Genomic DNA, 12,083 nt, shown 5'->3' on the forward strand with positions numbered 1-12,083 from the left:
GGGACGTGCAGTCAGGGTAGGCAGAGCTTCCCTTGTCATACTCCTGAGATTTGATATCAAAATGATTAGAATAATGCAAAGAAGATATTTATAACTTATAAACATCTTCTTTGTTTGTTGTAATCATTTTTATAGTTAACATATTGCAGTGTTTAGAGATCGGAGCTGTCAGCAGCAGCATGAGAAGACACAGTGTTGCAGGTAGGAGAATCAATGGACACTGAAGCTTAGTGTAGTTAGGGGAGAGTTACAGTGAGTAAGGGGTGAGACAGGGTCCCAGCACTCAGACCTATCTCCATGTGTGCAAAATAATAGAAAGGGTGTATCTGCGCAAAGAAATCAGCAGCAAGTCTAGAATCTCTATGGAAGGTATTCCCACACCTCCACCAAGTGAATACTGAATGTGACAAAAAATATAGGATTCATATGACCTGCACTTGTATAAAGGAAAGACCATGAATCAACATCCTTCAATAGTCTAAAATGTTTGTGGAATCCTATCAATTCATGAGAGTAGATATTCTCTCATATCCCCCACTCAGTGAATATCTACTATCATGAATTTATAGGATTCCACAAGCATTTTAGACTATTGAAGGATATTGATTCATGGCCTTTCCTTTATACAAGCACAGGTCCATATGAATCCTATATTTTTTGTCTCATTCACTATCTCCATGTGGACCTCCCCAGCCATTGACCTCACCGCACGTCACTGACTGGACACTAGTCATCAGAGAATAGGGTTTGTATTTAACACAAGAAATTAGATCTGCAGTGTATATTGTGTACAGTACACAATAGAACAAAGAACAAAGAGTGAGTGTTCACCTCTGGCATAATGTGGGGGCTCACTGCAGGTCTGTGGGTAAGAGTGAATGGACTTGTTTGTATCTTGGGGTAGGAGTGGGGTATGGTGAATTTTGCCAATTTTGCCTTGAAAGAGTTATACATAAATATAAATAGAAACTGATATTTTAAAGCGATTTGCTACATACTGTACAGTATGAACAGAGAATCAAATAATACTTATAATAGCAGATGTGGTCTGTTGATTTGTCCTACATTCTCTGGTAAAAGTGGTAAAATACATACTAAATAAAAGGCACAAGCTCTTTGTAAGTCAGAGGTATTGGACAGAAATAATAATGTCATCTTTACTTGAGCCATCAATGTACAATAAAAACAATATATTGATCCTACATTGATATTCATTCATCAGTGTTGCCTAAGACAATCAGCTCGTCAATATCCCAAACTGAAGAGGTCATAGGAAAATGGTGGTGATCTAACATTGATTAATCATCCTTTGGATTATTGACTTTCTAAACATACATGTCTAAGCAACTAGCACAACAACATAAATATAAGGCTAACAACTGGAATAAACATACATGTCTAAGCAACTAGCATAACAACATAAATACAAGGCTAACAACTGGAATAAACATACATGTCTAAGCAACTAGCATAACAACATAAATACGAGGCTAACAACTGGAATAAACATACATGTCTAAGCAACTAGCATAGCAACATAAATAAAAGGCTAACAACTGGAATAAACATACATGTCTAAGCAACAAGCATAACAACATAAATACAAGGCTAACAACTGGAATAAACATACATGTCTAAACAACTAGCATAACAACATAAATATAAGTTTAACAACTGGAATAAACATACATGTCTAAGCAACTAACATAGCAACATAAATAAAAGGCTAACAACTGGAATAAACATACATGTCTAAGCAACAAGCATAACAACATAAATACAAGGCTAACAACTGGAATAAACATACATGTCTAAGCAACAAGCATAACAACATAAATACAAGGCTAACAACTGGAATAAACAAAGAAATTAAGCATGCAGATATCAATAACACTCTTTTGCATAATTATTGTTTAAAAATAGATTGTGACAACAAAGAAACTCACAGTGATTTTATTAAAGTACCCATAAGCATAAAATATAAGTTAGCCCAGCAATAAATCCCTACTTTTATTATTCACAAATATATTGTCATGTATATGAATAACTCCTCCACCACCACCACCACTCTGCTCTGTCACTAACTACACTGGCTCTCCACACATTTTTGAATCCATTTTAAAGTACTCAAATACTGTACACCTACAAAGTCTCGCCAAGATCTCCACCATAGTACATCATAATTCTCATCATGATAAATTCTAACTCAAATCACAATCTCCCTAAAATGCTTTTTCAAAAGTAAGTATATACTGTATGTATGTTTGGCTCAGATCTTTTTAGATTTACCTACAACCTACATCTCATCTGCTCTCTAACTGCCACTCTCACTCCAATTTCCAAGACATTTCATGTGCTGTTCCGTAACAAGGAAACTTTGTAACTCATCTGACCAGACTCTCCTTAACCTTAAAACACTCTCTCATAACCTACCAATTCACTAAAGCCCACCCAACTCCTGCATGATACCATTCTTAGTATGTACAATATGCTGCTGACACCACTCTCTACTCCAAGTCCTACTTGCTTCTTTTGCCTCCACATTGCTCTTTCCATCTAGCAGGGACCTTTCTCCCCTTTGTTCTCCCATCCACATCATTCATCAACCTTGTATATCCCACTGATCTTTATATATGATTGGCTTACTCCACTGTCCGCACTATGGACTACTGTGCCACCCTGCAATTAAGCAATGCTAATGAGGATAATCCATTAACTGTAATGGTGCGTACACAGGGTACGATTAAAATGGATGATATGAACGATAATTATATTGATCATATCTTTATCGTTCATACCGTGAATTTTTCGGTGGCCAACGACCTGCGCTGAACGGGCATGTATGGACGATAACGATATCGTCCATCGCCCGTGCATGCAGGCCAACCTGGTCGATATCGACCAGGTTACTATAGAGACCCTTGGCCATCGTTGGTGGGTTCGTGGTGTGCTGGATGATCAATATCGCTCATCCAGCACACCTGGGAGATCATACAATGATATCGTTATTGTTGTCGATCGTCCCATAATTCATTATAAGATATTTGAATCTGCTTATAGTTTCATGTGATTCACATCACACATCACAGCACTTATAAGCTACTAGAAGTGTAATACTATTATAGACATGTTGCTCTGTAGAGTATAAACAGGACATTATAATTAAAATATAATTTGAACATTTAGCCAGAATGGAGACAGTATGAATGAGAACTCTGTCCAAAAGAGTTTATAATCTTACAACCTAACATTACTAGCAATGCTCTATTGCACAGGTTCTCAAACTCGGTCCTCAGGACCCCAAACAGTGCATGTTTTACAGATATCCTCAGAATCACAAGTGAAATAATTAGCACCACCTGTGGATCTTTTAAAATGTGTCAGTGAGTAATGAATACACCTGTGCACCTGCTGGGTGATCTGGAAAACGTGAACTGTGTGGGGCCCTGAGGACCGAGTTTGAGAACCACTGCTCTACTGTACACACTAGCAAAGGCAGGTTAGCACAACTTCAGTATAGTGCAGCTATGATGTCATTACCCATAAGTACTTGCCAGAATGGCACTGTAGACATACTTAATGCTCTCTGTTGCAACCACGCATGGGTTTATGATAATGGTAATAGATTCCATACAATGTTGTTTGTGCAACTGAGTCTGTTATAATAAGAATAGTTTCTGTGAGGTGTCTGCAATTCACATTGCAGTCTGAGCAACTAAATTTGTACAATGTCATAGCCAAGGGGGATGACCATATAGTCAAAGAACGGTTAGATTTTCACATACGTATATCTACGTATGGTACCTCTTTTGATGTAAAAAAAACAATATTATAAACATAAGGCTCATTTACGAACCACAAAATATGCAGATATACATCAGTGAGCCAATTACCTTCTCCATGCAGGTATACAATCACTTTACCCTTATTGAAAACAACTCTCTAAAATCGGAATTGACTAAGTCTGAGGTTCTGTAGATACTCCAATAAATGTGTACTTTTATGTTTTTCCCTAAAATAGTACTCCATTTAACCTTATGGGTGTCTTAATTGTACCATGACAGTAATGGGAAAGGGCCTATTTTGTGTAAACAAAGAGAGAAATAGAGAGAAATACTGCTGGAAATAACGCTCCCTTGGTAACTTTTGCGTATTGGAGCGCCACAGCCAATAAAGAAGATTGCGCAAATGCTTCTAAAAAGGGCTAAAAAATTAATTGGCTGCGCATTCAACTGCACTTTTAGTCCCATAGAAATATATAAATCAATTTATTAATATATTAGTATATAGTATACCATGAAACATACATAACATGAAAATACATAACATAAAAAAGCATAGCATAAAATATATTCTGACATAGGAGCCCAAGCATTTGAGAGTGTTATATTAAATGAAAGTCTCTAATACATAAAACAAAGTTTATAATACAAGACAAGTGAGATGATGAGTACTTAATTAGAACAAAGTATTAATGTAGCCCAAATAGGATATTAAAACTATTTTGTGCGTCACTTCTGTGGCTTGAAGCTTTCTTACATTGCGCCAAAGTGCAATTGGAAAGCTCACACCATGTCTGAGCAGGCGGTAAAATCCCCTCTGCAGGGAGAAAAGTGTTGTTACAGTATATATATCCAGCTTCACCATTCTAAGCAGCTAATTTAAATATCCACGTGGAATCTAGTAACATAGGGTGCATTTATTCTATTTTAACATATTTTTACATTAGATTTGTTTTCTTCATTTTTCTTTTGTTTGTGAAATAAAACATTAAACTGACACCTACCAGATTTGCTATGATATAATGGTAGCCTTTTACGTGTTTACCAATGGTGATTACCTAGAAACAAAGACAGAAATAAAAGTTATAAGTAAATCTATAATTGTCAATTATTGTTATATACCCCATTTATATTTTGACACATTTATTTCTGTAGATTTAGCAGAGGTGCCATTTGTTCTGACCCTGCCAGGATAGAGGACCAACCATAAGATTTCATTGTACTGACTAGTAAGCAGACAGTTCCCTAAAATACCTTTTATCTCAGACCCCTGATTTCCTAGGAAGATTATTCTAATAAAGCAGTTATTAAGCATAATTTGAACATTTGAAAATCGTAAAAACATCATCTAACTTTGACATTAGCACAACAGTCTTTTTTTCTAAAACTATTATATTCTTAATACAGCACAATTCTTAAATCTGAACCTAAAACTAATCCAAAGAGTGCTTTGGTGGTAACTTTACTAAGCAGCGTCTTACTTTTCAACGTGTTTTAAGACCAACCTTTAAAATGGCAATAACATCATTGAAGGTTTAAATTTCGGGCTTACCAATGCAGAGAAGTAAGCCGCCGCCCCTCTTAGTAAATTAACCCATTGGTTCCGTCTACTCAAATTCTACAAATGTAAAGAATCCTCGTAACGGCTTCATAAACACCTGCTGAAATGTATGGAAAATTTGACTAGTTTTGTCATGTGCTGCCCTCGTTTTAGGACATTTTTATACACTCTCCATTTGGAATACAGTTGTATATTATAAGTTATGTTTTATAGAAGGATATGGTAACCCACTAATGCCTGCATAAATTGCATTCTTCTTTCTTATTCCGATATAAACATAGAAATATGCCGAGCCTACACATCCCTTATATATCATTCTTTACTCTATATTTTATATGCTCCAGTAGTTAGATCAGTGGTTTCCAAACTTTTTGGAATCACGGGCCCTAGAGTTTCAGCATTGTTTTCAAGGCACCCCTAAGCCAAAAGTTTGTTAATGAAAAAAAATATATATTAACTAAATTGTACTTACCTGTCATTCAGTTATGTGGTGGTGGAAAGGTTTGAACTTCTGTTTATCCATTAATTTACTTTACATTGACCATAAATAACTTGATTTGATGCTGGTCCACCAAGCTGAGGCACCCCTGCAAGTGTCCCCGAGGTACCCCAGGGTGCCACGGCACACAGTTTGGGAACCATTGAGTGAGATAATTGTTCTTGAGATGAACATAAAAAGTTCTGTATAAATATAGTGTGATATTTTTTATAAGAACCGTGTAAGCAGGTGGTGGCTCATTGGTCAACTCATCATTTATGGTGATCTTGTATAAAATACACTGAGTATTTATAAATTACTCCACAGGAAGGTTTACCGGCCCACAGAGTGTTCTTAATGAAGAATGGGAGTTTGGCATGTGTGGCTCTCATGGGCTGGGCTGCAGTAACATTGCGGGGTGAAACCAATGTGCCAATGTAGCCAGGTGAGAATAGCAGATATCCTATTGCTATATACAGTAGACAGATCACTGAGAGGTTAGATAGGATGGAATGTGATGCTCATTTCTCCATATTTGACAGATACAAGAGCCTAATGTTGTCGCTGATAGACCATCAAATATATGTGAGGGCAGGTAAATAAGTAGCTACTCAGGGAAAAGTCACTGCTCAACTCAACATCTATATCGCTTCCATTATAATGTGTTTTATTCTATTTGTACTGTAGTTATTCTGTCACCCTTCCTTACTCTCATCTATAGTCCTGTAACATACTTTACAATAAATTATATGGTTTACTATAAACAACTATAAGACGTCAATGCATTAATAGTATAAATATAGTGTGTTCAACTTTTAGTGTACACCGTATCCACCTAATCACAGACCTGATCCACAATGTCGTTTACTTTGTCCCTCTCACAGTCAAGAATCACTCTCCTTTCCTTTTTTATTTCCAGATCAAGGAAGAGGGAACGGTATGTCTCATCTTTCCTGTCATTGTTAATGTTGCCTACATTGATTGCTGTCACTTGCCATTTCTTCTCAGCTGCAGAATCCAGCACAGCTTGCAGTGTTGATAAACCTTTAGAGACAAAATATCAGACATAGATACAGTCAAGATCAGCAGTAACTTGGGGTGCAAGTAGATATATATATTGAACATAGAGTGATTCTTGTATTATATTGATTTTAAGCACTGTTTCGTGCTGGTTATCAAGTCCACTGTTCACTAGTCTGTATATATATATATATATATATATATACACACACACACACACACAAACACAGTGATGGGTAACAGGTGGCCCTATAGCCATATTCAGCCCTCCAAACTTTCAACTGCGGCCCCCAGCCTCTTCCTGCTTTATTGTCAGATTTCTTTGTCATAACTTGTTTAAAATGCCTGCTGTTATTTTATTACAGATAGGTGTCTGTTTGTTTGAATAATTGCATTGTTTTGCATTGGGATACAGTATGTCATATTTCTCATATATATCTTTTTATAGCATTTGTGACTCTTTATCCTTTGCGCTACAATTGTTTTTTTCCCTGCATTCGATAAGAGTCTATTTGTTTACTTCTTCTTTTCCCTAAAGTCCACCTCCTCTTCCTAAGTCTATATTTTCTCGTGTCTAAAGGGGTGTATCCATTACCTGACTTTGTGAACAATCTGACCAAAGTCGTGTAATGGATAGCCGGTAAGGACCAGCTAGGTCCTTGCCGTCCTCGACTGTCTACTGAACATGCCCGTCAACCTGACGACACTCGTCAGGTTCGGCATGTTCAGAGATAGGAGGTCGGGCTCCTTCACTGACTGACATTCAGTGAACGCCGTTCAGTGCGGGCACCGCACCTCGGCGACCTGAAGGTATGAACATTAGACGTTCAGACTTTCAGGTCGCCTAATGGATAGGCACCTTAACAGGTTACTGTACATAGATACTGACAGTTAGATGTAGTCTGCTGGTGGGCAGATAACACAATATTTCCAATAGATCGAATACCCCTGAGGCCTAAAAAATAACTAATAGCATAGTGTGAAAATAACAAGGGCTTCAACACACTGGACTGCATTGTGCTCTAAATCACAGGATGTAGTCGTGAAATTTTAATTCATTACAATATCCTAATTACAACCATATGTGAAGCGGCAACTATCTTAAAAAGTGTTGGGGGTCTGCAATAGAAGTATTTGCACCTTCGTTATGCACTACACTATGCAACTTAAAGGTGTTTTGAAATGTTGTAGAATCACTTTGTATTAGCTCCAGTCCCAGCTGCCCTCTACAATAGTCTTTGAGCATCTGCAGCGCACTCCGTGACAACAGTGTTAACCTACAGTCTGCTTAGAAAGCAGTCCCGAACTTGAAACATGCTGGATCTTGTGGCAAGATGAGTGTGATTTGGGTGGTTCTGGGTGTGATTGTGGAATGGGTTTATTTGTATCTCGATTTCGCTTATTGAAATGTTGGGAGGTATGTCTTACTGGGGGAGATGTATCAAAGCTTGAAGAAAGATAAAGTGGAGTGAGATTAAGTATAAGGCAATCAGCTCCTAACTGTCATTTTTCAAATACAGTCTATAACGTGACAGTTAGCAGCTGATTGGTTGCTATTTTATCTTTCTCTACTTTATCTCTTTCCAAGGCATCCCTGGGGGGTGGTTTGGGCAGATTGTGGAAGGGGTTTTTCTGTATCTCGATTTTTGCTTATTGAAACGTTGGGAGGTATTCCTTATAGGCAGTGAAGAGTGGTATGATAATGATCAGCCATCCAGAAAAAGTAAGGATGGTGAGGTGTACGCCAACGGAATCTTTGGTGTAGATTTAAAATTTTCCTATGGAGCCACATTTCTGGTTATGTTCCTAGTTAAAGTAAAGAAAGGAGACTCTTGTTTGGGAGCACTCTTATTCATATAAAACTTAACTTATATTTGATCCCATCAAAGATCAGACTATACTACTCACTCTTGAATAGACATTGGCATCTTAATGGGGAAGAAATGTAATTTACCTCAAATACCAAAAACAACAACAAATGTTAAAAAAGGTATTAAATCATGATTCTTGACTTAAATATCCATATTCATTTATATTGCAAATCTCTCCCATGTTGACAAAAAATGACATACAGAGAAAATAAAATACTCAAGAAAACCTTTCTTCCCCCCTCCCTTTTACCCCTCAGGACCTAAGTATGAATGATGGTCACCATGATGCTACTGTCTATGGCGGTACTTACTATTATTAGGCATAACATCAGTATGTCTGCTAGATTAGACCCATCCAGTTACCGATGTAACATTTTAAAAAAATAATAATAATTTTGACACTATCCCGGAATAGGGTATAGATCTCGAACTTCTTATTATCTTAACAAATATCTGGAGTTAGTTTATATTTAGAGCTAAAACAATAACCTATGATATCATGGTTACAAGCCCCTTCACGGAGATCATAGAATTACTATTTTTTTTATATTTAGCAACTGACCTACAAATCACTATCAAATAATGTACATGCACGAACAGGTATGCGTGCTAATGCATCTATATGTATGTAGGATGACATGTGTGTATGTATGTGCACACTGAGGTATGTGCATGTATACCCACCCTTTAACTTAACAGTCAGAAGTAGGGGTGATTATGATCATAAGGATTAAAAGGACATTAACCTACAATAGTATAGTCCAGATTAGGGGAGATATAGGCTGACAGGAACACTAAGTATGTAGACTAATTGAACTGATCACTGAATCATCAAGCTGCTGAAGATTTAAGGATACCGCTGATGTAGGAGATCACGGGGACAACTAGAGACAGGGCTCCGTCCGTGTCATTACAAGACAGATATTGTAACATAATAGGATGATGCCTGTGACCACACGTAGTAATCTACCTGTCTTTCCCCTATTTGGAGAGATCTGAGTGTTCTTTATTATTCACTAGATGATGGAACTAAGCTCCGCCCATTGTATGATGGAATTAAGCCCCTCCCACACGAGTAACAGGCTAAAGGGATTGCCTACAGCCAAGGGTTCCTGTGCCCACATATCATAAATAGCCTATTTTAGCTCCATCTAAGAGACTATGGATCAAGGTTTTCTCTCTCTCGCTAAGTACTAGACGGAACTAAGTCCCGCCCACATGAGTGACAGGCTCAGGGGATTCCCTGTAGCCAGGGGTATTACAAATGTCCACATGACCTCTCTCTAACCCCTCCCCTCCTAAACACACTGACTGGAGGCGGATACTCACTGCCTAGATGAGAGGATTTCACTTCCGGACAGTAGCCCTAACGGGGGTACACACGGACCTGTGAGGAAGCCTTATGGTGAAATGCGCGTTGGTCGAACGGAGGGACACTCTGGAGTGTGCACACCGGGTTCCTGTATTTCAGCAGCAAACTCCCAAGTCTCTGGCAGGTCACACGCATGAAGCAAGCTGGTAACTGACACTCTTATCATTTCTACTATAATTCTCGGCAGATAGTGAGGATTACCCTCACCAAGGGAATCATTCCCCCATAACTGTCTAAAGAGCATTATATTTCTATGCCTCTTAGTAGGGCATCCAGCCCCAACTACTGAGCATTCTCTGCAATATATTGCACATGCGTAGGTAGCTTGACTGGATTTGAATAGAACGGAGACTTTCTTTTTCCATTCTCTAATCTCTGCATTCTTTAACATTATCCTATGCATTATCTACTACTATAAATGTATACAGGTTGAGTCTCCCATATCCAAATATTCCAAAATACGGAATTATGTTGGCATGACTGAGATAATGAAACCTTTGATTTTTGATGTTTCAATGTACACAAACTTTATCTAAGGCACAAATTATTAAAAATATTGTATAAAATTACCTTCAGGCTGTGTGTATAAGGTGTATATGAAACATAAATTTATTTCATTTCTGTACACAAACTTTGCTTGAGCCACAAAATTATTGAAAATATTGTATAAACTTACATGCAGGCTGTGTGTATAAGGTGTATATAATACATAAATGCATTCTGTGTGAATATTTGGGTCCCATTCCCAACATATTTCATTATGATATGCAAATATTCCAAAATACGGAATATTCCGAATCCAAAATACCCCTGGTCCCAAGCATTTTGGATATGGGAGACTCAACCTGTATATGCAAAAATAACTATCAAGTTACCTGCCAAGTATTTATGTGGATGGATAGGGAGAATATATCGATAATATTTAAATTGCTGCTAATTATGAATATGTAAAGATTGCATAAATTCGTGCAGCAGATATTTTGAAAATCGTAGAAATTGCATAAATTGTATAATATTTTCACCCTAGAAAAAACTTTTGTGTTTAGTGTTTTTCTCTATATATACTGTATGTATATTAATCTTGAAAATGGTGATACTGAATAAACCAATGGACCTTTTTGATTGATGATATCCTCTCAATATATACTTATGAATTCCTCTGTCCTCTATCCCTCTTTTCTTTCAGTAATCTCATCAGCCCCCATTTTAAGAGTCTTCTTTCTCTACTTTAACTAGGAACATAACCAGAAATGTGGCTCCATAGGAAAATTTTAAATCTACGCCAAAGATTCCTTTGGCGTACACCTCACCACCCTTACTTTTTCTGGATGGCTGATCATTATCAAACCACTCTTCACTGCCTATAAGGAATACCTGCTAACATTTCAATAAGCAAAATCGAGATACAGAAAAACCCCTTCCATAATCTGCCCAAACCACCCCCCCGGGGATGCCTTCGAAAGAGATAAAGTGGAGAAATATAAAATAGCAACCAATCAGCTGCTGACTGTCATGTTACAGACTGGAGCTGACAGTAGATGCAGGAAATCTTTCCGATCATGTGTATTGAAGTGGGTGACTCTAATTAATCACATCTGCTGACGGGCATGTGGTTAAAAGCAGATCACTACTTCAGCAAGATAAAGACACTTTTCAGAACTGCCCTTTTATCAAACACCGGTATTTATGCACTGTGTGATATATCCATTTTGGTGGAGAGTTTTGAAATTTATAATAAAGACAAAGGATATTGTCTAAACGGTGGATTATACAAACTGATAAATCCCACTGGTTATCACGGGAACACTGTTGTCGTGCACATTGTAGCTTTTAGGCCCAAAAGGATCTTAGTTACATGTTATATAATACTGTCACCACATATGTGTGGTATTTATACCCAAAGGATTTCTTAAGTATTTTATTTTCTCTTTATGTAATTTTTTGTCAACATGAGAGACAAAATGCAATATAAATGAATATGTATATTTTAGATTGTTTA

General features: G+C 37.3%; 1 protein-coding gene across 4 annotated transcripts in view; it reads right to left on the minus strand.

Moving 5' to 3' along the window:
* The window catches only part of GRIA2 (glutamate ionotropic receptor AMPA type subunit 2), a 232,105-nt gene that overhangs the window by 109,309 nt on the left and 110,713 nt on the right, over positions 1 to 12,083 (minus strand). For all 4 annotated transcript variants that reach the window (XM_088475313.1, XM_088475311.1, XM_088475309.1 and 1 more), the window contains exons 4-5: positions 6,669 to 6,865; positions 4,787 to 4,840 (exon numbers count right to left, since the gene is read on the minus strand). In XM_088475313.1, the coding sequence (XP_088331439.1) occupies positions 4,787 to 4,840; positions 6,669 to 6,865 (251 nt within the window). The remainder of the gene's footprint in view (positions 1 to 4,786; positions 4,841 to 6,668; positions 6,866 to 12,083) is intronic.

The sequence above is a fragment of the Taudactylus pleione genome, unplaced genomic scaffold (assembly GCF_031769625.1).
Source record: "Taudactylus pleione unplaced genomic scaffold, aTauple2 ptg000170l, whole genome shotgun sequence".
NCBI classification, from domain to species: domain Eukaryota; kingdom Metazoa; phylum Chordata; class Amphibia; order Anura; family Myobatrachidae; genus Taudactylus; species Taudactylus pleione.